We start from the raw sequence: 26,572 nt of genomic DNA, 5'->3' as shown, positions 1-26,572 counted from the left end.
TCACTGGGAGCGGGACGCAGGGCGGGCGGCTTGGAGCGACACGAGGGAGCGCGCGTCACGGAGAAAGGAAAAGGGGATGCGGGGGGGGCGGCACGAGTACTTGGTACGGCAGCCGCGTTGGGCGGACGGTGGGCGACCAGGTTAATTACAAGCAGAGCCGTGGAGACGCACTCCCGCAATCCGATAAGCACGTAATGAATGGCTAATCAGGCGTCAAGGCAGTGGCAGCTTAACTTCGCAGCGCCGCGATGCTGAGACCTGACTCTTAACGGCTTTCAGTGCCACCTTAATAAATATCATCTCGGAAAGAAGAAAAAATCTATAAAACCTACGGCTGATAATCTCTCACAAGAGGTAATTAATGCGGGTGCATAGAATGTAAAACGGAGCATTATTTATGGGAAAAAGAGGAAAGACAAATATGCCAATACTGCGGCTAAAGATGCTGATGGCGAATGCGTTATTGGTATTGGCACCGCAGGGAAAATCACAAGGGGATACTCATCCAGAATAAACAACGAGGCATCAATTTCCCTATAATTTATGATAATTTACAAAGCCACCTTCCGACGAATTAAAGTTCTGGAAAATCGATTTTGTTTTGAAATGTACGAGTCTCAAATACAATCGCGAGACAGAAACGACACCGCCGCGGTTTTTCCGTTCACCCCCGGCGAGGCTCTGCCGCTTCCCGCCGTTAGACGGCAACGATGCGGGCGGCGCACGGTCACTCACCGGCTCAGTATCTCCTGCAGGAACTCTCCGCTGGAGGGGCTGCTGGCGGTGGCCACCGCTCCGTCCACGCCGCCGCCGCCGCCGTGCGCGTCGTGCCGGGCGCTGCCGTCGGGCGACGAGCGGCTCCCCTGCGCGTCGGGCGCCGGCTTGTCCGCTGGCTGCTTGCCCTCCACCCGCTTGCCGCGAGGCTTGAGGCGCCGGCTCAGGGGCGCCCATTCCTTCTTCTCCTCTTTCCTCTGCACCTCCGCCTTGCCGTCTCCGCCCTTCTTCGGCTCCTGCTTCTCCACTTCCGCCTTCTTTATGTCGCCGGTGGGCGCCTCCATTTTTTTGGCCGGAGTCGCCGTCCCCGCCGCCGTCCCCGCCGCCGTCGCCGCCGTCTTGTGCCTGCGGAAGCCGAACCAGCTGGCGATGGACGAGGCCGCGCCCGACTTGGGCTTCGTCTCAGTGACGCTCACGCCGGCGCGAGACACTCCCTGCTGCTCCTTGCGCAGCATGTTCGCCTGAATGCCCTGCATCACCTTCTCCTCAATGGAGGGGCCCGCGGCAGAGCCCTGAGGAGACAGCGCTTGGACCAGCCTCCTCGGAGACTCCGGCTGAGCCTCGAGGTTGGACTTGGTCGGTGACTTTGCTCCGTAATGTGGAGAACACAGCTGCTGCTGCTGCTGCTGCTGGCCCGTCCTGGTGCCCGCGAACCTCAGCTGCCTCAGACCCGGAGCCTCCGTTCCCTTACTGGCATCTCTCTCCTGGAGGATCAGCCCCTTGCCGTTGATGGAAAATCCGTCGCACTCGCCCTCGCCCGCCATGATGTGGTTCTGACCTTCCGATGATTCCGCTTTGTTGAAGCCATCCATGTCCTCGTGCATCTTGGGAGTCTTCACGTTCTGAGCGAGCCGCACGCTTTCCATTCCGGGCATCGCTCGGGGGCTCTCGAGCTTCGCTCTCGGAAGCTTCGCGTTCATGGCGTTCCTCTGCTCCTCCAGCTTCGTCACTCCTCTGAGCCCCTCGGGGCTTATGGCTCTGAGCCCCTCTGGGCTCATGGATCTGTGTGCCTCTGGGCTCATTGCTCTGAGTCCCTCTGGGCTCATGGCTCTGTGTGCCTCTGGGCTCTTGGCTCTCTGTGCCTCTGGGCTCATGGATCTGTGTGCCTCTGGGCTCATGGCTCTGAGCCCCTCTGGGCTCATGGCTCTGAGCCCCTCTGGGCTCATGGATCTGTGTGCCTCTGGGCTCATGGCTCTGAGTCCCTCTGGGCTCATGGATCTGAGTCCCTCTGGGCTCATTGCTCTGTATCCCTCTGGGCTCATCACAGGCCGGTGTAAATCTCCCTCCTTTGGTTGTCTCACAACATCGAATTTTGGCACCATTCTATGACCGGGCGCCCTCTGCCTTGCTCTGAAATCTTCCAACTTTCCCGGACTTCTCACCCCTTCCACCTTGGCAGGGGATACTCTGTGGCCGCCGTCCTCTGGGAGGGAGTCGTCCAGCCTCTCAGAATGCGTTGGCGAGCGCGGCCCGTCAGGCTTCGTCGATACCTTCTCTCTCTCGGCCCTGGCCGGCAAACGGCTCGGGAGCTTGGTGAGACTGCCATGGTTCCGCTCCACTCTGCCGCATTCCGTCTCTTCGTCCGCCTCGAGGGCCAAGGTCGTCGGTTGCGCCGTGATCGCCTCCTGCACGATGGTGACGTTGTGGAAGTTCTGCGCGCAGTGCTTGAGCAGCTCGCTCTCGGTCACCGCCTCCAAGACGTCGTACCCGTTCTCGCCGGCGGATTCCAACCCGTGCGGCTCGGACACGAGCACGCAAAGCTGCAGCTCGGTCGCAGCGTGATCCTCCTCCTGCTGCTGCTGCTGTTGCTGTTCTGAGGGCGTCGCAACCCTCGGAGGCTCCGGGGTCGTGAGCGACGACTGGCGGCTCAGTGGAATCCCGCGCTCGGCCGTGTTGGTGATGATGTGCGTGCGGATCTTGGGGCTGAGCTCCCCCGCCGAGCTGGTGGCGGGCATCCTCTCGCGGCTGCCGGGCTGCGCGCTGAAGCTCTGGCTGCGCACCTTGGTGCCGCTCATGCCGAGCGCCGGCTTGGGGTAGGGGCGCGCCGTGCCGGGCGACTGCGGCGTGCCACGCAGGCCCTTCAGCTCGTCCCGGAACTCCACGTCGCCGGAGCTCATGGCGGGAGACGAGAGGGGAGAGGGGAGGGGCCCCTCTCCCGGGTGAGGCTTGGCGTCGAGGTCGGACGACGCGCACCTGTGCGTCGCGGGGGAGTTCGCCTCGTCCGACGCTCGGGGGCACGGTGGCACTCCCTTGCTCGCCCACGTCGCCGCATCGCTCGCTCGGTCCGGCTCTCTAGAGGGCGGCGTTACACTCGTCAAAGCTTCGGCTACTTCCTGAGGGTCGCCGTGAGCGTGTTCCAATTTCAACTCTTTTTTGTCCGACGTTCTTTCGCCTTTGCTGCTGACGGGTGGGGAATTTAACCCATTTGTTGGACGCACAGAAGCAGTGAAGCTCGTGGTGACATTTGCTACAAAATTGTTCTGCCGCTCCGGCACATTGCTGCTGCTGCTGCTGCTGCACAGGGCATTGTAGGACTCGATTAGCACCGGAGATTTCATTGTCAAGCAGCTCTTGGTAGCATCAGTATGCTGCGTGACATTATTAACGGTCCTCTTCGGTGAGAGTATTGCTTGATTTTGAGTCATGTTCCCTTCACTCTGACTCTGAGGCAACTGAAACTTCTCTGCTGCTGCTGCTGCTGCTGCATAGAGCCGTGGTTAGGCCTGGGCTGCTGATGTGATGAAACATGCGCCAACGTCTGAGAATAGCCCACCCCTTCCGAGATGGAGCTCTGGGACTTGTGCAGCGACTGCGGGACCCTGGGCACAGCCGCCGGCTTGGAGGCGTGGGTCGGCGAGCCGACGGGCAGGCGGCTGGCGGCCCCCCCGCGTGCCGCGCCCGCGGCCTGCTGCGGCTCCTTGCCGCAGCGCACCCTCAGCAGGCTCTGCTGGGAGTCGTAGCTGGGCCTGAGCAGCGTCATGCTGGGAGGGATGTCGTAGTTGGGCTTGATGAGCAGCGAGGCGGAGCGGCCCGGCGGGGGCGGGGCGGGAGGTGACGCGAGGTGCGAGGGCTTGACCCCGCCAGACGCGCTGTCCCGCACGGGCTCCTCCTGGTGCTCCGGGGAGAGCACCGGCACCGGCGACGGCGGCGCCGCGACCGGCAACGGTGCCGTGGGCGCGGCCTGCTGGGCCGCCCTGGAGAGAGTGGCCACCGGGACGGGCTTCCTGCCGGGAGGAGGAGCGGCCTCGGGCGACGGGCTTGCGGGGCCCCCGCCGTTGGGCAGCTTCGTGGCGGCCGCAGCTTCGCTCTTGCAGGGGATCCGGGAGCTGCGAGGCAGCTGGGGGCTTCCCCTGGTGGGGTTGGCCAAGTCGGACTTCACACCCAAGCCGCTGCCCACGCTGGGAATCTTGAGGAACCTGGATAGCTTGGCGGGGGACGAGGGGCCCGGTGATTTGTCGTGAGGAGCGCAGCCGCCGGCCTTCTCCTGACTTTTGCTCCTGAACGCCGGCGGATTTCCACTGCTGGGGTCCCCCCCCGCCTTGCAAGGGACCTTCATCTGCTGCGGAAGACTCTGAGATTTACCCGACATCCGGCCCAGCGGCACCCTGGGGCCGCTGGGTGAGGAGGAGGCCGCGGCGAACCCCGCGGAGTAGAGGCCGTTGCTTTTGTGGCCCCCGCTGTACGGTGGCTTGATCAGGCGTTGCTGAGCACCGTGAGACATCGCCAGAGTGGGCGCTGCACTGTGCGAGTGACCACTCGAGGCCGACGTAGATCCTGAGGTCACCTGAGAGATGTTTCCAGTGGTTGAACTTCCAGCGGGGGCGGGCGGCGCCGCCTTTCCACTGCTGCCATCGGAGTCTCTTATCGGCTGCTCCTCCGTGGGAGACTCCAACACTGCGTAGTCCGCGGCTCTGCTGGCTGAGGCAGCCTCGGGCTCCAGTTCAGTGTAATTAACTTCTTGCCTGGCGGAGCCTCTGACGTGAAGTGCCGGTGCGCCGGGGTTCTGAACCCCGGACCCCAGCTGCGAGGGGCAACAGTCCTTGGTGACGTAAATCACGGCCGGGCCTGGTGCCTCCTCCTCAGGCTTCACCGGCGCGTCCGCCGCGGCCACCGCCGCCCGCTTCACGAACTGCAGCATCCTGGGGCGGTCGCCGGCCGTGGTTACCTGACCGGAGAGCGAGATCACCTGACCGCACAGCGAGCTCACTTGGCCCGTCACCGTCTTGTGCACGGACTGCGCCAGCGACACCGAGATGTTGGGGAACGCCACGCCGGGCGCAGCTCCCAGCGTTGAGCGGCCGCCGCCGCCCTCGCCGTTCTGCCTGCCGGCCGGCTCCTCGCCACCCTTCAGGCTGACCTGCATGCGGTTGGCGGTCAGGCCGAACCTCCAGTTCTCCGAGGCCTTGCCCAGACTCTGGCAGCGCGGCAGGTACCCGGCAATCCTCTCATCCACGCCGCGCACCTGGTACACGCAGCGCGGCGTCCTCGGGAAGGGCGCGCGGGGCCCCGGGCCGAAGAGGCCGTCGGAGAGGCTGTGGGGCAGGCGCAGGCAGGAGGGCAGCGTCCACTCCTTGCAGGGCACGGGGTCCAGGCTGGCGCCCCTCGCGTCGTCCTCGCTCTCCTCCTGCGAGTCCGACTCGTACGAGCACTTCTGGTGCGGCTGCACGCCGCGCAGGCGCACGGAGGCGTGCGCCACGACGCCGGGGAAGTCATTGTGCTTGGAGCCGGGCGAGTAGATGCCCTCGTTGGAGCTCATGAGGTCCCGGTGGGCGGTGGTCCACTCGCCTGGTCGCAGGCTGTTTCGATCGTCCGGCGCAGGAATCGGCTCCCTGGACACGAGCTGCCGGAGGCCCTGGCGGGGTACACGTGTTGTGGGGGAGACGGCGAGCGTGCGAGTTAGGCTGTTGTTAGAGTGGTGCCCTGGCAAGTGTTCTCTAGTCAGTGGCAGCGGTGGTAGTGGTGGTGGTGGTGTGGACTACTGCATTTTCTGTCGAGAGGAGTGGAAGTGTAGTCGTTAGCGCACTGCACTATGAACCTGAAGACCCGGGGTCGATGCTCGGCCATGGCTAACAACAGTGGCGATTATCTGAATTGGTTTGAGGCATCTCCTAGATCGACTCAGGTGAAATGTCAACCTGGTACAGTGTGTAAAATTCAACAATGGGGATAGAAAGGCAACCACGTTGTGCCTTCCTTCACAGGTGCTGTGAACAACACTTTCCCATCAGAGCCTGCTTGGCTATATAGGGGATCTTTGGCTTTGTGGAGGTGCAGCTGATTCTCAGTGGTGCCGACCAACGCAGAGGAACAATTGCTGGGAGGCGTCGCCAACTCTCCGCTCATCCACTGACCTTTCTACCTAACGAATGATCGAGCTAATTAAAACCGCGGCCAATATATTTAGGTTGCATTATCAGCCAAGACCATTAAAAATGATCAGCCAATTTAGAATGTATCACAGTGCACTCATACATTAATTGGAAATTATCGTTGTAACATTTCACTCTGAAGGACAACTCTGAGGGCATCGTCCAATTTTGACAGAGCGGCTCGGCAGGCCGAGCGCGCCCAGAGACCATCTGCGTGGGCCCACGTCTCCCTCGACTGCACAATTACACAACAGTCCTCAGGGGAGTCTGCTGGCAGTCGCACGGAAGCAGAAATAAATAAATGTCTCGCCACATTCATCATGCCCGCAGAGAAGATATATAGTCAGCTGATGAAAGTCAGCAGGAGAATCCCAGTTTTACGCGAGCCTCGCACGGTAAAATATGATCTCCAATTACAGTCAACACATCTCTGTAACCTCTTTCTTCTGGCTCTGAAAAAGGGACATTCCCTGAAACATCAGACGACTGCATATATTCTTCAGTTTGTGATTGTATGACGAATGTGGTGAGTTGTTTTTGTTGTTGTTGTTGCCGTTTACTGGACATCCGTGAAAAAAAGCTTCATAGCTCATCGGAATCCTCCAGAATAAGTAAAGATTCCATCCTTGCCTGCAGGATGCTCATCTCCTTCCTCTGCTGCCGCTTGAGTGCCTCCTCGTGGGAGCTGGGCTGGGCCCCCAGCTCCACGCTGCCACTCCGCCTCTGCTCCTCCATCCTGGACGGTCGATCCTTCTCGCTCCCCGCCGACTCCTTCCCCTGCTCCTTGTCCGCGTGCCGCCCGTCCCTCATCTCCACTTTCTGTAAAACAACGGTGGAGGTGAACCAGTGACGCTCGCACCGTGTGCGGTAAACGGGGGGCGGGGTGTGCGGCGGAGGAGAGGGGCCGCTTGGTGACTTGATGGCTGCCGCAGCCAGAGCCTTTCTGAAAAATCGGTCAATATCTCTAGTGTGTTTTCGGTCTGCGTCGCCTGTTTCTTTAGTGCGACGACCCGAACGTTTCACGACCCGATAACACATCGGAGGGCTCTCCAGCGAAACCGCGAAAAACCCCACAACGCAGCAGAATCCGCGAACCTGTTGCATGCCGAGCGAAGCGGCGGCAGGCCCCTGCGTGTCCCACGCACGCGTGCGCCCCGCGTCAATCTGAGCGGCCCCGGGCTCTAGAAGGCGACCCACCTGCCCTGCGGTGGACTCTCGCTGCTCGGCGGGCCAGGGGCAGGAGTGCGTCGACAGCTCGCTGCACGTGCTGGACAGCGAGATCTCGCTGCTGCTGCTGCAGCTGCTGGTGACGAGGCGGTGGCGCCGGCGGCCCAGCGTGGGCACCGAGCCGACCCCACGGCACAGCGCGCCGCCCTCCACCACGCCCAGCGCCACTCCGGCCTGCCGAGGGAACACGACGAGACGGGCGGTGCGTGCGGTTCTCGAGTTATACAACCAGCAAGACTACTCGCTTCCTAAGTACGCACGTACGTTGTATTTCTTTTGCACCGTACGTAGGCAACTGTGCTTATTGCAGGTAAGGGGGAAGGACAACAAACTAAGCAGCTCTAAATAAATCGGTTTTCAATCCAGATTTAAAGGTGCAAAGCCCCAGCGGCTTCCTAATAATGTCGGAAGAGCGTTCCGGACTGCCGCAGAAGCGCATCTGAAAGGGTGCGACGCAGTGACCGTCTTTGTTTAATGGCATGGTCTCACAACCGTCTGATCACCACAATGGACGGATGATAGCTTCAGTGTGATCCCTACTCTCTTTCTCTCTTCACCTCATCCAAGCATGCACTGTTGCACAACCCTCTGGCACTCGCCCAGTTATCTACCACTTTGCGACTCGCAGATGGCAGTGAGGCGGTGGTTGCCGCAATGCATCAGTTATAATGTGTCTGCCAATATTCCAGGTCAGGTTATGCACACTCAAAATTCAGAGATGCTTTTTGGAAAGGGGAAAGATTTCTTTTTCGGAACTTGTGAATTTCCAATCTTCATACGGCTTTGCATTTACCATACCACTCTTGACAATACATTCGTAGAAGGACAAAGCGTGCATAATAAGTGTGATGCATGTCGAGCGTCTGAATATGCGTGTTTGTGAATGTCTCCGCATCGTCAACTATGGGGCATATTGCCAAGCTCGTGTTTTTTATTAAGTGTGAATCTGGTCCGAAATCTATTCAATCACGAACTCACACCCATTAGGCACACAATGGACGGCAGCAGAGTACAATGGCAGCACAAAGCCGCTGTGATCAGTGGAAGTCATTGACAGAATGGCTCACAGTGCAAACAAGGCAGGGACAAAACGAAAAGCAGAGCGCATGATATTACAATTACACCAAACGGCGGGCGAAGCGTCACGGGCGAGGGAACTGCAAATGAGCGTTAGAATAACAGAAACCACCGACCGATTACAAACCACTCGTGTGTCCCGTAATCATGAAACAGATTGCAATGCAGGCTTCGAAAGCAAAAGCTATTTTCTCTGCAGCATCGGTCCTGATTTGCAAGCAATTTGAGGGAACGCGAGATGAGCGGGAGAAGGGAGGCCGCCAAAAGTACTTGTTGAGCGTGCGGTCTCCTACCCTCAACCCACCGCTGCACAGCCGCTCTGCAGCACCGACGGACGGGGCCGCCACACGAGACGATCTTTCGCGATCCTCAGTGGGACTCGCGTACGGGCTGGCGGTAAGCACGTCACGACGCTTTGATCGATCCATCGAAATGTATCCTGCTTGTTTCATCAATGCACCGATTACAATTGATGTTTACGCCCATGATGCCGACATTTTATCATGCGTGGGGAAGTCACGTGGGTGGGGGCTCCATCCAACGTCCTCCTCACGAGAGGGCAGCCCCGCATGCCTCGATGGATATTAAATGAATGCATATGCAAAAAAAGAGTATCCATTAGCCAAGCTCCCCAAGTGCTGGACATTGGAATGGTGTTCTAATGTCTATATGCGGAGCGTGCCGGTGACCACTCTATGAATAATAGATGTTCATGCTCGTGATGTACACATAGACCGAGCGTGTGAGAAAACATTATTTACAAACAATATGCTAATGTGACAATTAGGCTAATGGGAGCAAACAAAACTGCACAATGTGACAGAATGCACTGAGAAAAATAAAAGGCAGATGGTAAAAATTGGAAGAGAAATTTAATGACTATTCAATTGTGACAAGTCATAGAATCGCATGGCCTAGCCGGCACAGGACGTCTCCCACACATGGATATGTAAACACAGATTAATTTATATGATATGGACAAAAATACGCCCTTAAGCTTTAACGAGCGTAGCAGCAAGTTCCATTAGTGAGCACCTATTAAGGCCCATACAATGCAGAATTGTGGCCAGCTGCACGCCCGGCCACCATTGGCTTCCCAGTTGTTAATGTCTATAATCAATGCTTGCTCCTAACTCGACGTTTAGCTTGAGTCAACCCTGGAGACGCCCGACAAGTGTAGTTTAAGACACTGAGACACCGACGCTGTGCACAGCCAGGGACTAGCCCAGGCCGCTGCGTTTGCAGTGCAGCACACGTTCAACCGCTATGGCAGTGCCGCATCAGCGACTGACAAATTCAACTTTGCGAAATGAATTGCCAGCTGGCCGGTGAACCAAGGCCCGCTCGTCACTCAGGCAGCCCCACATGCACAGGGCGACTCTCTCTTTGGCCAGGAGCTTTGACACCAGGGGCACGGCGGGCCCTTGAGTGGCTCACGTCTGGATTCATCCACTTGACTCAGAATCACGAAATTTGCATATATTTAGTCTTGCAAAAAAGTTTAAGTAATTTGTTGCTGAAAATGAACAGTTTCATTTCTTGCAAGTGGTTGGAAATTCAACGTTCCTATGGCGAGGGCAAGTCCATCCATAGGATGATCACTATAGTCTGTATGCCAAGCATGACGGTGTCTCTGTTGCCACTCGACCTCCCCCTGCATTCTGAGACAGTGCAGCAGTCGAAAACAAAACAAAAACCTCAATTGTTTAAAAATTTGTCCCCGGCACAGGCGCATTTTGTATTCAGTATGGGTGTGCTACTTTTTTGCAGGGGTGAGTGAGATAAATGCCTCTTCTCCCTCTCTCATAAATAATGAGTGTTCAGTGTCATGTAAGAGATGCAGAGATGTCAAGCGTGGATCCGATATGACTTCATTAGAACGGACACAATCCCCGATCCTCAGCACAATCCATTCACATCCCAAATTGGTGTCGATACTTTACACGGAGCTGACCATTAACAGACCATTTGCCTCCAGTTTTAATATCCTCCTCTACTGAAGACGCACAACCACGGGTGTAGGAGTCACGAGCTAATGCGCTTTTATGAGCCTACGTTGGGGAATAAATTACGGGAAAAGGTGGCAACATCTTTTTCGTCGTACACAAGGAAATTGTGACTTTCACAGGGTCACTCCTATGTGATGATATAATGGGATAATAGGAATACTCCCTTTAAGGCCAAAAACAGCAGCAATTTTCCGACAAACTGGTTTAAACCGCGCAATTCATCCTCATACAGACGGGTAACGCGATCAGGCTTCGGACGAGAGGACCCTTCATCACCCACCGGGTAACATTGATCCCTCCCATGTAATCCGGTTCATCCCACACCGTGCGGCAATTAATCTGCACCGAGACAGCAGAGGAGGAGTGAAGGCCCGGTCCCGGTGTGCCGGCTCCCGCCGCTATCAATCACGCGCGCATCCGTGGAGTTTTCCGCCTCTCGGCTCCGCGCGCTTGTTTCGCAAAGCAAAACAAGCCGTCCCGAGCCGGCCTCCGCGCACTCCCCTGGCAACGCTCCTCCATCACGGGGGCCACTTTTCACTTTGACATAAGTTGGCACAATTCTGCAGGCAAACGCTGCCGCGCACGGGCGGGCGGTCGGTCGCAAGACGTCAGCGGTGGGCCTCTCCCACATCTCCCGCTCAGGAGGGGAGGCTTCCAACAGCCGGGTGGTGCCGCTGCTAAGTGAAATTCGAGTTCCTGGATAAGCTCCCAGCAGCATGTGAGAAACGTCGGACATCATCATGTCGAACATGATGATGATGGGCACAACCTGAAAACGAATCGGAGCGCTATAGCTGTGACATCACACCACTCTCGTGCATTCTCACTCCTTCTCCCAAACACACGGACGAATATCCCCCATACGCCTTGTGTACCATCGGGACAAGTGCTGCTAGCGAGCCGCGATGAAGGCCAGGGAAGCACACGCGGGAGATTGGATGGCCAGCACTAGACGTGTAACTATGCATCGATTTATCAATCAAAATGTATTGTTATGTTTATGATAAGTGCATTAAATTGTCCATGTAAAAATGTATTATTTATAAAAACACGTCCATGTCGCTCTTGCAGCCACTGAAGTTTCTACAGGTAACAAAACGTCAAAATAATCGATCATTTAATCGAATGTTGACCCTGAAGCTTGACAATTCATGGAATCGGGTACGGGGGATGGAGGATCAATAAGATGCCCCTGGCCAGCAGCATGCAACCCCAGCCATGATTGCCTCACATAGATTTGAAGTTGACCCTATATCCAAGTTCATAAAGATGTATCGATGTTATTCGCACCCACTGCCTCGCTGATTTAGCATAAGGAATGGGTCTGGGCCAGGTTATTAGGCCAACTTCTCTGCTGTTCTGCAGCAACACTCTTCACAAAAGACAATAATAATACCTTGTTTACGCAATGTAGTCCAACGGACAAGCGTCGTTTAGTGAGCACCTATTAAGGTCCACACAGCTCTTGAGGAAGGAGAGAGGCGAGCAGCATGCCTGGGCTGCTTTGTTTACAAACCACAACGGATGCTCAAGCAAAGATGAGCGAGGTGTGCCCAGCACAGGCTCACGTTATACCGCTTCCCTTTGACGGAACCAGCTGCCTAGATTCAGTGTGCTAAGCACTGCGCCACTACTCTCCACACACCGCGGCAAAGACCCCACATGTTGCCTACAATGGACGGTGTGACAGGTGGTGTCAGCGGGGACTTTCGAGACCAGCAGCGTGTGGCGATGGGGTGGTGTGGCCAGCACCATGCCCGGTCACCATTGTCTCCGCATTGCTGATCTTTAAACAACCTGCACTACCCGTTTAAGGCTGGGTCAACTTGGGAGGGGCCCAGAACTAGTTGAGTGAACACTCGTGGCCGTTATCAGCCACTGCCTGGAACCGAACTCAGATTGCCGGGTTTGTAAGCGCACTGCGCAAAACACCGCACCCGCCACTAGCCACACACGTACGCACTCAGGCATGCGCATCCCCCGTTGCACGCTGCTCATTATCGGCTGGCTGCCCTTCAACTTGCAGGGTCTGTCATCGCAGATGCCGCATCCTGCCCGCTCCTCCTCCTCTTCCACGGAGAGGAGAAGGCCGAGGAGGCCGTGCCCACTGGCACTGCCATCGCGTCAGCATGAGAGCGGCAGGCGGAGAGAGGAGAGAGGAGCGATGCGCGTGAAGCACAGCGTTTACGAGCCCCTCTTAAACACAAGCTTCATCTCCTTGTACTGCTGATAATTTAATTGGTACAGCTTCTCTGAAACCATGTGCTTACAAAAATAATAATGGTAACGGCACGTTACACGTATTTGTTTATGGGTTAGACCAACACAAAGATCGTTGCATTGGTTACGAAAACCTACGGTTTAGGTAAATCATGTTTTTCATTTATTCAGGAGATGACATCGTAGCAGATTCGAGCTCATCAATTGCCTCTTCACTCAACGCACTACACAGGTTCAAGGATACATTGCTGACCTGCAATCTACCAGTCAAACCTGCCTGTAAATATCTGGTGTTCCTAAGGTACCATCCCATCCAAAGACTCAATCGCACTTCGCTTCTAAGCTCTAATAGGATTGGGTGCATTTAAGGAAACTTTGTGTGAGGCAAAGTCTTCTATGCCGGAACCAAATTTCTAAATGGGCGACTTCATCTCTCAGCAGACTGCCCATTTTGTTTCAGGCTTTCACTGCGAGCTGATCACGATCATCAATCTTCATTCTGAAAACCAATGTACGTTTCTGCTTTACCGTGAAATGATAAGAATATTATATTGATTAAGTGCAATAATTACATGATTCCCAAAATATAACAAGAGAACAAAAAACCCTCTTACCAAAAAAGGGAATTTTGGAGATGGGGAGGCCAAAACATAAATTATTACAAAATGTTGGAAGGTCTATGAAGTTTTATTGCCAATGACAGGTGTTTAAGTGCTCCGGTTTATGACGCTTTTCAAGCGGTAATAATGTGACCTGGGGAGCCATAAAACTGATTGATGCAGTGTGGACACGCTGCCAGTTTATTAGGAGCCAGTCGGGAGAATGGAGCTCCCCCACCAAGCCTTGATGCACAAGCAAATACAACGTCCAGGAGGCAAAAAATAAATCTGCAGACGCCACAACGTACAACAAAAAATTAGTGTTTGTGCTACATGTCAAAGGAAGGTGAAATATATATATAAATATATGAACAAACAAAAAAAGCCCAAGGCCATGCACCACTAATGAGACTCGGACAATCAAAAGCAGTCCGCGGTTTGGCTGCTTAAACAAACGCTGCCAGGCATAAAATGTACGGAAGGTGCGCGCAGGCTGAAGGATTGAAACGTCACGTCTGTCCGTTTCATAATTTATTGGGCACAATGCGCCTCGACGATGGATTACAACTTTGGTCCACAAAAGGCGTCAAACTGTAGTTCTTTGCATGGAAAGGAAATGTCCTCCGAGGCTGCTGCTGTTGCGTCGTCGTCGGTGAACGTTTTACAATCTCGGACTGTGGCCCTGTTGGGGCCGTGCAAAAGTACCACAGCACTGCCCTTTCGCAGACCATCGTGTTTCGCTTGTGCTCTCGAGCCCATCAGCTCACACAAGAAGTCGCACATATGGGTGGCTTTTCTTTTAAAGAGGGCACCTTGCATTGTCTGTCCTGCGCTAATATACAGCCCCTTGACCACCCACCATTGATGTTGGTCATGGCGGTTGTTTGACCATACTTCACTCCGCCGGTCAGTGTGTGCTGGTGAAGGTGACCATAACCAGTTGAGGTAGCCATGGCTGGGAATTAAAATGAGTCACTGGGTTTGTAGCACGGTATTCAAATCAATGCCAATTCTATATATATAAAATATTTATATTTGTACGAAATTCCATTTCTTCTGAGTTGCAATACTTTACAATATTTTGTAAAATACCTTTAAATCTGCCGTATGAGCCCGGTGAGGGCCTCTGACTAAATCACCCAGAATGCAATGCTGTCAGATCTCTCAAGCAAACTAGGGTCGAGTCTGTGTAGAGCTTGTATGGGCGGCCACCATGCATAACAGGTGTTATAGACCGTGGGGCAGCGGAGGACGATGCCATAAAATCTATTGTTGGAGTGTACTTCTGTGTTCTCACCTCTATGCTGCTCACCTACACCAATGTGCATTAAACGGCGTGGCGACGTATGCTAAAAAAAAACACCCAAGAGCCGCGGGGAGCGGGAAGGCCTTCATCCAGCCGTGCATTGGCAAAGGTCTGCGCGTGTACACGAGCTTGAGGATTCCACTGAAAGGTCAAATTACATGCTGACAATGAATGGCGGCGTTTGCTCATGGAGCAAACGCAAGGAATCGCTGAGAATGCCCAGAATGCTGAGTGCCGAAACATACAACATCACAAGGGCAGTGTACCAAGTCCAAAGTGGCTTTCGGGGATAACGCTTGGCAACATCTCACCCAAGTGCCAACAGGCAGAAATGCGTATCCTTCCAAATTATTCAGCGATGGGACTGAGGGGTTGGGGGCCGCCTGCTGCCGGTTAGCCGCGGGGGGAGGGTAGCGGGAGGTGTGGGGGGGGGCGAGGGTTGGATCCGCGCTCTTGCAGGGATCGCCCAACATCTAAACCGAAACTTCTTGCAGGAAGACGACCGACTTGAAGTGCCCTCCACAAATCCAACCAGGCCACTGACTCATCCGTGACAACGACCCCCTCTGCTGAATGGCGAGCCGTGTATCTACAATCTATCTCCGACGTGCTTCATGCTCGTACCGCCCGTTGTTCCACACGAGCTCCGAGGTTTTGCTCCCCGTGCAGGGAGCTTATTTTAAGCACTGCATTGAAGGGCTCCAACAAATTGAGCGAAACATCAAACATCGAGGGGTACGAATATAAGACACATGGGAGAGCTGTAGCAACACAACCGCTAAATCCTGAATTCGTTTCCTGGCCAGTGCAACTTTATTTGTTTGCACATTCACACCCTGCGACGGTCCTGTAACTGCCGCCACTGGGCTGAGATCGTCCTTGTAACAGAGCGGCTCAGCTCCATGAGCCTTACCAGCTGACGTAATAATGAAGCCGGAGCCTGAGTTTGAGTGACCGGAGGCAGCTCCGTGCTGTGCCGCACATCAGCAAGGCTCTCCGGACCACACGCGTGAGTGCGCACGTTGATGCGCATGGAGAAAAATATCATAATCGGAAAATGTGTTTGGAAGGCGAGTCGTCACATCTAGTTTGTACTGCTGCTCACACCTGGCTGTGTTTTTGTTAAGCCACTCTCAATTACATTTCTGAAATACAATGTGAATATTTGTTGAACAGAATCTACCCTGATTTCTATTCGTTGTCAAATCTCTGCCACTGAAATTTTCCAATTACTGAGATAATTGTTCTCGGAACCATGACGTTTAATATATTATCCTGCTTGATTAGCTGTTCATAATTTAATGCACAGTGTTCTGCCTGCATGGAGAGATGCGTACTCGGGAATTACACCAAAAGAAAGAAAAAGGAATCTCATAGATCAGGAAATAAATGCAAATCCAAGACATCGCATTGGTGGTTAAGAAAAGTCGGCATTGGACTTGGGCTGCACGCATTGCTACACGGGACGATGGCCCGTGGACGAGACTGGTGATGGAATGGCAGCCGAAGGAGGGAACGTGTCCAGGAGGACGACTGCCGCGGAGATGGAGCGATGAGATGGATGGTAGCAGTGCTGGATTGTGAGCGGTAATAGACAATGGCTGATGGTGATGACGAATGTTCTGCCAATTGTTTTTAATCCAATTGCACGGCGGATGTTCCTATCAACAAAACTCTCGTTAGAACCTGTTGACCGACTTGCCCAGGTCTACTACCCAGGGATGTTTTATTTTGTCATTGGCAATCACGTGTTATTTAAATTTATAATTGCAATTAATTCAGCCATAGCCAACCGTGATGACATCGTATAAATAAAACGTCATCGTTATAATAATAATAGACACACAAGTACACAGATATCTGAAATATGATACTGCATTGAGTGACGTCTCTTTTTGTGGCAAGCGTCTGCTGCCAGGCAGATAATTTGGAGTAGCAGAGAGTTTCATTCTGTGAGTGACACTGTCAGTACATATGATGCATACTGTACATTGGAGAAAGCACAACAACACATTGGTGAGAATCCAGAGAACAAATACCTCCAAAGGAAAAATGTAAACAAATATGTATTGGCCATTGTCATGCATTCAAGAGCTCTCTGATGTTTCTTGTAAAACGTGGAAATTCTGGACGTCAGTCTCACAATTATCCAACGGGTAATGCCAGTCACATGGCCAATCACGGGCAGCTCTTGAATGCAGCTGCTCTTTGACTCGACGCCCGACATCCCCACGACCAGCGCCCAGCTCCCCCCACCCCTTCCCGTAAATCCACCACCGACCAAATGGCTGCGTGATGGCTGCACGGTGAGCACGCTCTGCCGTGCGCGCAGGGGGTAGACGTAACGAGTGCACCCCCTTCGCTTGGCTCCTTCGGAAATCCTGAAGAATGCCGCACGCATGCCAAAGACCGAGCAGCTGCTGCCGATAGGATCTCTAAAGCGATATGAGTTTTAATGCAGCGGCGATAAGCACGCGCTATCCGCGGGGCTGTTAATGGAGATGGCTCAGGACCGTCTTTCCCCCGTAATGTTATGCACGACACGTAACACAATTAAAGCGCATTGCTTCTGGCAACTGTCGGTCAATTACTCAAGTGATATAAGGACTCGCAAAAAATTCCCAACGCAATTTCGTTATATAGCGCAGTTGCTTTCAAAACGATGATGGTTTTGCAATCACTGTTCATATTTGGTTATGACGGTATTTACTAGATTTTTCGAAGAGATGTGTATATATGTAATTGTATACGTATAATACTCAACACATTCGTCAATAACACTGTGGCCTTAAAAGAAAAAAAAGAATACATGACATTTCGGGCAATAGCCCCTACTTCACAGCACACAGAGAGACAGCACACTTGAAGAAGGTCCATGGAGTAACAACATTTGTATCATTATCATTCGTGCTTTCTCATCCATAGTAAAGGCTTTTTGGGTTCGATCGGGTAAAGATAAATGTGCCGTTAACCCCGCCACCACCCGACACAGGCAATTAGCAAGGTTTGTCACGTGAACAGAACGTGCCAATTAGTTACTACTTCAGCACAACTGTGTGCTGGAGAGCGGACCCACAACATTTACAATTCGAGCTACCGTGACGTTTCGCTGGCGATTACAACAACCAGCTTCATCGGGCGAACCACTGCCCACGCAGCAGCAAGCCTCACCAAACAATGTGTGCAATACATACGCACGTCCGTGCATTGTAACCGTTTTCACTTAAGGCCAGGAATTCCATTGTGTGGCCGTCTGGGGTCCGTGTGCCGCCCGCCTTACTACTACTGCAACTAGCTATCACACGCGCCTACGGTGCTGCCCAACACGCAGACGACGGCCGTCCCTTACGACAGACGAAACGGTGGGATGCGAGGGTCGATCGAAATAGATGAAGTGCCGATCAAGAAATTGGAGTGGCTTGGGTACAGACCTTCCGATAGCTAAGGCAGGGGAAAGATTCCATGAGAACATGCCCCTTATTTAGGTTGCTGCAGGAATCTTTGCCGAAACAAATCGCTGTTATCGAGCATTTCACCGTCTGTAATGGTGAAAAAACACCTCCCCCCCCCCCCGGAATAGCTTCTCAACGACAGAGGAGAGAGCTTATCGTATCCCCGATTCCTCACCATCACCACCATGACACCTTAACAGCGGGGTGAGAGATGGAAATGCGATCTCCCCTTCTGAGCGTTGTTTTTTTGTGCCCTTCACGCGCGTGGCGGGGCCAAGTGTCACGAGAATGTCCTGGGGCACGTGCGCAAAGCGCCGGCTTGCTCGCCGGCAGGGCCGGTCCACGCGCCGTGAGAAACTTTAAAAGTGGCCGGATTAATCGATGAGGGCGAAGGAGCGGGAGTGCAGATTGGAGAAATGTTGACTACCTCGCCTGGTGTGCAGGAGGCCGTGGGGTTGATCCTGACCCTGACTCCTGCTGTATATTTGGAGTTTTCGTGTCTCTCTCCCAGTGGTCGTGTGGATTTTTCTCCGGGTCCTCCGGTTTTTCCCTCCACATTTAGAATCAACGTGCGTTTAGAGTGTTTGGCTGCTATACATTTCCACATGATAAGCCACTGTTGAACTATCATTTGTGGCCACTTCTGAAAAAGAGCCATATCGTTTAGCGAGCCTTGCCTAGTAAGATAAAATAGAGTTTAGTTTTAGTTCAGAACGAAGGGCTGCAGGTGGCCAGTGACAGAAAGGCGTTAGTTTAGCGCTCACGATTACCAATGGAGCGGCCGAGCCGAACATGGTGCACACCTGTACGGCGCTGCGCTCGTTCGTTCCACACCTGTACAGCCCACCACACCTCTGTGCTTATAGATGCAAGTACAAAGCACAATACTATATGGATTTTCTTGATTCACGAGTGAGTCATGTACAGAATGTAATACAATGATACCCTTGTGATAACAGCTCCGTTCTTATGACTGCATTTCCGCCAGCTGTCGTTGGCAAAAGAGATGCATTTCATCGTGATCTCACTTTGGTTTAAACTCAAGATATCAAAGCAGTTCATGTATATATGATACATGCAAATGTGAAATGAGATTTTAAAATCTGAAAACCAAATTTGTATTACATTTTGTATAAAAAAATATATAAAAATGTTTCACATTCTTTTCTCATTTGGAGATTTTAAAGGATGTATAATCTAAACATGAAATAATTTTGATAACTTAATTTTTCCGGCACTTTCTGGAAGTGCCGGTAGAGACCACACAAATTATGGTTCCCGATTGCTATAAAATACACATGCAAACGCATCCAATTACATATGCGATATATGAAACAGGAGAAAACAGCCCAACATTGTAAACATTACCATAAACTAATCAAACAGGAGAGATGTAAAAAAACGCTAACCCTACTTTGAAAAACCCCTACATTTTCACTGCACACTTATTAAAATGAACGTCGCATGAAAAAAGACAAACTGAAATAAAAAGAAAACCCATTGAAACTAAACTGCTGAAGAGCACTCATGGACATTTCTAAACGAGACGTATACCTCGCCACAACGTTTGTATTGGAAGGTAAAATATCGGAAACGACAACTCGCCTCGGGCACCCTTTCACCATCGCCGCGATTCCTTCGGCAAACGGCACCAGGGCCGCTTTTATAAACGACGCTCGTAACAAAGCGGGAAGCAACGAAGTTTCGTTACCGACTGGGCGATGCCATGGCCAATTGCGTGAGCGCAGTGGATTAAGGCCTCGCGCACAGGCTGAACCGTCGGGTTCACTCGCAAATAGAATTTCTCCACCTCGCATCCATTTACTCGAATCCTCGCAGAACACGGAATAATAAAATGCCAACGCAGCGGACGGCTGCAATGCGAGTAAAGTTGACGGTACAGGGAGGGCCGTGCCACCGCACACAGCCGGCCCTACTCTTGTGCAAGTTCCTGAGACGTATCTTGTGTAAATTCTTTGTGCCACCACACGCCCCCAATACAAAAACATATGCAACAAATTACCTTCAAATAAACCGAATATTGGCGTTAGTTTTGCTTGTACATTTCCCCACCCCCCCATTCCTAAAATTCCTTCACATGCATACTTATTGTGCGTACATGCATACTAAGTGTGCGTTAATGCATACTCAGTGTGCGAACATGCATTGCGTATGTTGTATGCAGAAATAGTATGTAACCAAGTACTCTGTATGCGTGCGCGTACTGTAACACAGCACACGTAGAATCGTTTGCAACATATTTTTGTATGTTGAACGCTTAAGCATAGGGATTCGTCGTTTCTCTGAAACCAAACATTGTGTCGCTATCACGCATCTTAAATCGAGCACTTCCAGGCATAGGAGGGATTAGGTTCCAAAAGGGAATGGCAAGAGCAATATTTATGAAAATGTATGCTAATGATTTGTTATATTATTATTATTAATCCGATAATCCACTGCTAGATGAAAGCCTCACCACGCTGTGTTAGTCATGGATTGTTTTTCTTATTTTCAAGCGTATGATTGTTTAATCTCATCTTTATTTAAGTCACCATTGTTGAACGCTGGAATTAAACATTCAACCTACATTTCCTGAATTCAATTAACTTTTGTTTCAACCATTTTTGTAATTAGATTTGCTCTTGCGTTTTTTGTCGTGTTTTTTCAAATATACACAATATTTTGTTAATTTCCCGTGCATGGTAATCGCTTTAAATGTATAAACGTTACGAACGTCATTATTCCACCGGGTCTCTGTTGTCAGAGACATTAGTCTCACTGGGCTGTCAGCAGGTTTTTTTTTCATTTAAATCAAGGATCCAATTGAGTAATTGTACGGTAGGGTGAGCACGTGTGCGCGCCCGTCCCACCACTCCGACGCACGCAAGCGTATCGCGAACGTCTCGTTTACGCTTGCTCTTAATTCTACGAATCGTTTCGCTGGGATTCGCGCCTGTAACAACACGGCAAGCGGACAATACGCGTCGCCCTCTGTCTTCCGGTCGTGTGGCCCGGGGAGGGTGGAAGGCGCGGCGATGGTCATTGCTATTGATTGGCACTGGCAGATGATCCGACTAAATGGCTGATTAGGTATCCACCCACTCTCGCCCCCGCCGTCTCTCTCGCCCGCAAGTGCAGGGTGGCCCCCTACAGAGGTTGGGTCATAAAAGCCTAACAGATCATTACACATGACCTTGCGGCTGTCCTTGCGCGGGCAGCGCAGGGAAGCCTTACGTTAACACCATGCCGGCAATTGTTTAATGCGGTCGAGCGGTCGGGAATGATTAATAACTCCGCATAAACTTTTATAAATACCTGCAGCGTTTGTTTTGGCTTATGTTTGTGGGTGGCGGTGGGGGTGTGGGGGGGGGCGGGGAAGTGTAATGCTAGCCAAAGGGCATTCACTTTTCATCAGGAAATGTATTATTTACATTAAATATGAAAAATTAAAATATTTCACATTTCGGCGAAGCGCTCAAACACGTCGATTAGACGTTCCACCCATGTGGCAAAGATCGCACGGCGTCAGTGGGAGAGCGCTCGACTCGCACACTCGTAAGAGTTCAAATGCAGCAAGCTGATAAAATTAGGGCCAATTTGGCATCATCATAAAAAAAAAATGACTGGTCTATACCATCGGACTGTGGAATTACCACCACTCAGGGCCCACCAACATACACGAGTGCCGCCCAGACACTGACATTTTTGTTTTGTTTAAAGGGTAGTTGCGGGTGAACGGTTTCCCCACGGCTCTGCCGAATCGGTGTTTCGAGCCCGAATGGCATTCGGCTGGGTTTGTGCGGTGGTGGAGTTAGGGGGGGGAGGAGAGTGGGGGGTTGGTGTGTGGGGGGAGGAGGAGGAACCCCGGGGGGGGGGGGGTGGGGAACAGCCCCGGCGCGCCGGCCACACGCACGCCCTCGCCGAAGACACGCACCGCTGAGCGACGGCCTCAGATGGAAAATTGATTTATTGCGGAGCGGGCCCCGGTCCCCGCCACCCTCCCGCTAACGCCCGCTCGCGTTAGTTTTATTCCCGCCTATAACTTCTCACCATTTCGCTTTTATGAATAGAGTGCGGCCTTCTGTTTTATTTTTTATTTCATTGCTTAATTCAATTTTGTTTTTTTAAAAACCGTTTTGAATTATCAAAGTCATAACTAGGGACAGGTTTATGTGCATTTTAAAAATACGAAAACTTTACTCCTGCCACTCTATTGTCGTTCAGTTTGATGGTGATTTGGGGTGAGATGGACACAATGCCCTTTATGGACACCACGCGAGACTGCTGAAATGAAATCACATTTAACGTGACACACGCCTATAATACTACGGTTCGTTAGAGATAGTCGTGAAGTGTGTATTATTCCATTTCAAGTAAATCTTTTAAACATGGGCTATGGACCGCAACATTGGCACAAAATAAGCCGCTATCTCTTTCCAGCGACATCGCAGGGTTTCAACCAGGAATCGAGCAGGAACCGTCGAATCCACGCAAACCGACTCGGTGGCAAGCTTGCTGACCACCAGGTGATGAACGTGAGCGCTGACATTGTGCCCGTAGAGACGCATCGATATTGATTCTTAGACTCACGATAAATGCATCGAACTGTGCTTGCAAGAATCGGTTATTTTCAATTCATATATGTTGTACACTCTTCGCTGCCATAAAGCTCAACGCTCTGCCCATGTTCAATTCCAGGATCGTCTAGATCTCCCCGCGTTTTCCTCCGCTTGTGACCGATTTCCTGTCGATAAAATGAACAGTCACCGTTTCTGTATGGCGTCTTTAAGCCTTCTAATTCCAACTCTTATTTTTTTGCCCAGAAAGGATTCACAACTGAAGTGGATTCCACACTACAGACCCACAGCTAGCGCAGACGCCTGCACGTAGACAATGACCCGCAAAACAAAATGTGAAAGTAGGTCAATGGGCGCCAAATGTAAATCGCAAACGCATATACATTTTGAGCTTCATTCAATTGATGTCACGGTCATACTCCAAGCCAGCAGGGCCGTGTTTGTCCTGAGCGCCAGATGCCACTGCAGTTTGTTAAAATTGCACGTCAAACGATCGTAACATGCTGTGACGGGAATTCCGAAACTAAAGGCGGTTGGATTCTGTGCTCGCGGCTTGTGTGATGTATAATCGCGTTTCTCAAAATAAGCTGAGCGAATGGTGCTATATTCTTAGGTTTTTTCGGTAAAGTCACGTAGGTAAAAAATAATAAAAGTAAAATTAAAATTAAAATCACGAAAGGTCATGATTTTTTATTTATTTTACTTTTATTAATTTTAATTTTTTTACCTACGTGACTTTACCGGAAAACCCTAAGAATATGAATCCTTGCAGTCACGAAAGCTTCAAATCTAGAACGAATGGTGCTAGCTGTGTTCCACAATCGGCGACTTCCAAACCGCCCTCATCTCTCTGGCTCACAGAGATGAGCATGACGCCAATAATCACGACGTAATAGAGGAAGTACATTTTTATGAATTGGACTATATACATACATAAACGCTTGCATATGTAATGTAGTAACTCGGCGGGAGACGACTTCACGGGTAACACACTCTTTATTTTATCAAACTTGGTTACAGGTGACTAACACCTACTTTGTATCTCGGGTGACAAACACCCACTTAGCTACTTGGCGACTAACGCCCACTGAGCTACTCGGATGACCCACATCCACTTAGTACTCGGGTGACAAACACCCACTTAGCTACTTGGCGACTAACGCCCACTGAGCTACTCGGATGACCAACATCCACTTAGTACTCGGGTGACAAACACCCACTTAGCTACTTGGCGACTAAGTCTTCAGCTCCGTCTTCGGGTCTTCAACTGGGTAACTCTCCCCGAGTGCTCTCGCGCGTCCCCCTTTATACCCCACCTGCGGACGTCGCTGCGAGCACCCACTTATTCGACCAATCGCCGGGCGCTGGCTACGATCCTCTTTTCCCACATCTCATCGTGCCTCACCACTCACTCCGCGCCGCCCCGTCATCTGTCACTCCCGGCGCGCGCGTCCACACCACGCCCACAACGCGTGCCCAACCCCGCACCCCGCGCCGCCCCGTGATCCATCACTGTCACAGTCGGCGCACGTCAATACCACCACTACATCACCCCCTACCACATAGCTCGCAGCCGCCCCGGCTGCTATAAAAATATACAAACCCCCCCTGTGTGCCCCGTAACACAACACAACAACCAGAACAACAACTAAGCTAACAACACAACACGACGCGAACACTACCATCCGCAACCCTCAACCAATGTCACCGCGACAATAGAACAATATATACAAACCGGCGAGTGACAATAGCAATGTGTATACAAAAAAAATAAATGGAAAATTTTTTTTTTCTTTCGACTCGTGCAGTGTCCCCTTTTCTTCCGAGCGTCCCTACAACGGGACATTACCCCGGCAGAGGGGAACACCGGGCGAGCTCGGTGTAGAGCAAAAAAACCGTCTTCATGAAAATTGTTGAGACCTAGCCCGAGTCCGCCTTGCCGGTCCGTCGTACGGCACCAGACGCGGTTGAACGTCCGGTGGTGCCGGCGGTTCAGGAAGACATCGGCCAGGCATCGAGGACTCGTGCGTGCCCCGGGGTTCAGGCTCTCGACGGTCAGCAGCCGTCAAGCCCGAGGCACCGGGCCTTGGTGGGATGACTTGTGGCCCTGGTCGTCGTCCCGACGTGGTCCTGCGGCGCGCTGACGCGGGGCCCGGCACCCGGCTGCGACGTGACCCCGAAGGCCGCAGTTGTAGCAGACGACGGACGTCGTAGGTTTCGGTTGCTCCAGCTTGCGGGGCGAACGTGTGGGCGAACGACCTCCCGTTCTCCACTCCCCCGGACGCGATGCAGCGAAGGCCTGCTCCTGCACCGCAGCTGGCTGAGGTTCGGCGATCGTGGCGGCCAGTGCCGCGTTCCCCGGCCATTTGCAGACGACCCCCGGCTTGCGTTTGAGGACCTCGTACGCGTGAATGCTCGTGGCGATCGCCAGGGAGCAGATCTCCATCTCGTCTGCCACGTTGATGGGGACCCCCAACTCGTGGGCCAACACCAGCAGCTGCTCCGTCACCATGGCGTCCTTCCCCTCCTTATCCATGCGGGGAAAAGCTGCGTCCGCCAAGGCGAGTAGTGCCGTGCGGTAGGCTAGCGTCGTTTCCCCAGCTACCTTCCGCCGATCGTAGAACTGGTGGCGACACGTGGAGGGCGGCCCGAACACCTTCGCCATCAGGTGTAGTGCGGCCTGGAGCGTAGAGCGGGACGACCTTGCAGCAGATGTGAAGGCTGCAAGCGCGTCGTCGTCAAGCATCGCTGGCAACGCACGCAGGGCAGTGGTGTCGGACCACCCCGACATCTCCTGATGAGCGAGGAACCTTCGTTGGAAGGCCCCCCAGTCGCCCCCATCCGCCTTGAACGCCGACAGCGCGGGCAATCTTTGCTGGAGGACCCGATCGTCGTCGACGTCGGAGAGATTTTCCCGCGCTCCGCTGGAGTTGTGTAAAATGTCGGCTCGGTTGTCAGGCGCAAAATGGAGGGCTCCGGCGCGCGCTGATGACGTGGGCTGCGCTGCGCGGAGGTGTCCGGCCACGTGGCGTCCGTCTTTCCCGCCAATCGGTGGCGGCCCCCCAAAAACGGCGGCAACTTCCAGACTTTTGGCGCGAAGCGCCTTTTGGCGGGAATCCTCCAACGTCGCTTCCTCCACGACCCCCGCAGCCGTTTTTCCGCTCGCCGGAACGGAGATATCGGCCAAGACAGCGGCGGCGGCGAGTAGCAACTCCGCCAACCGGGAGTGCGCGTCCTGGAGGCTGGTGTCGGAGGCCAGCGGAGCGTCGGCCATCACCGCGAAGTGCTGCATCGGCGGCAACTCCTCGTCCTCTACTCCCGAGGTCGGTGTCCCCGGTACGCCGTCGTCATCCCGACCTCGCTCGTGGGTACGGGTAGTCTTCCTTGTGTCCATACTTCTTGAAGACAGGTTTACTTCTGACGCCAGTTGTAATGTAGTAACTCGGCGGGAGACGACTTCACGGGTAACACACTCTTTATTTTATCAAACTTGGTTACAGGTGACTAACACCTACTTTGTATCTCGGGTGACAAACACCCACTTAGCTACTTGGCGACTAACGCCCACTGAGCTACTCGGATGACCCACATCCACTTAGTACTCGGGTGACAAACACCCACTTAGCTACTTGGCGACTAACGCCCACTGAGCTACTCGGATGACCAACATCCACTTAGTACTCGGGTGACAAACACCCACTTAGCTACTTGGCGACTAAGTCTTCAGCTCCGTCTTCGGGTCTTCAACTGGGTAACTCTCCCCGAGTGCTCTCGCGCGTCCCCCTTTATACCCCACCTGCGGACGTCGCTGCGAGCACCCACTTATTCGACCAATCGCCGGGCGCTGGCTACGATCCTCTTTTCCCACATCTCATCGTGCCTCACCACTCACTCCGCGCCGCCCCGTCATCTGTCACTCCCGGCGCGCGCGTCCACACCACGCCCACAACGCGTGCCCAACC

At 53.0% G+C, this 26,572-nt stretch overlaps 1 protein-coding gene across 1 annotated transcript in view; it reads right to left on the bottom strand.

Moving 5' to 3' along the window:
• Positions 1-3,229: 3,229 nt before the first annotated feature.
• Positions 3,230-26,572, bottom strand: part of NCKAP5 (NCK associated protein 5) — a 232,192-nt gene continuing 208,849 nt past the window's right edge. The window contains exons 15-17 of the mRNA XM_078876191.1: positions 7,341-7,544; positions 6,774-6,962; positions 3,230-5,626 (exon numbers count right to left, since the gene is read on the bottom strand). Of these exons, the coding sequence (XP_078732317.1) occupies positions 3,416-5,626; positions 6,774-6,962; positions 7,341-7,544 (2,604 nt within the window). The 3' untranslated portion in view covers positions 3,230-3,415. The remainder of the gene's footprint in view (positions 5,627-6,773; positions 6,963-7,340; positions 7,545-26,572) is intronic.

Source organism: Lampetra fluviatilis, chromosome 2 (genome assembly GCF_964198595.1).
Source record: "Lampetra fluviatilis chromosome 2, kcLamFluv1.1, whole genome shotgun sequence".
NCBI classification, from domain to species: Eukaryota; Metazoa; Chordata; class Hyperoartia; order Petromyzontiformes; family Petromyzontidae; genus Lampetra; species Lampetra fluviatilis.
Note: the sequence above shows the minus strand (reverse complement) of the source record. Positions and strands in the feature narration are given on the sequence as shown.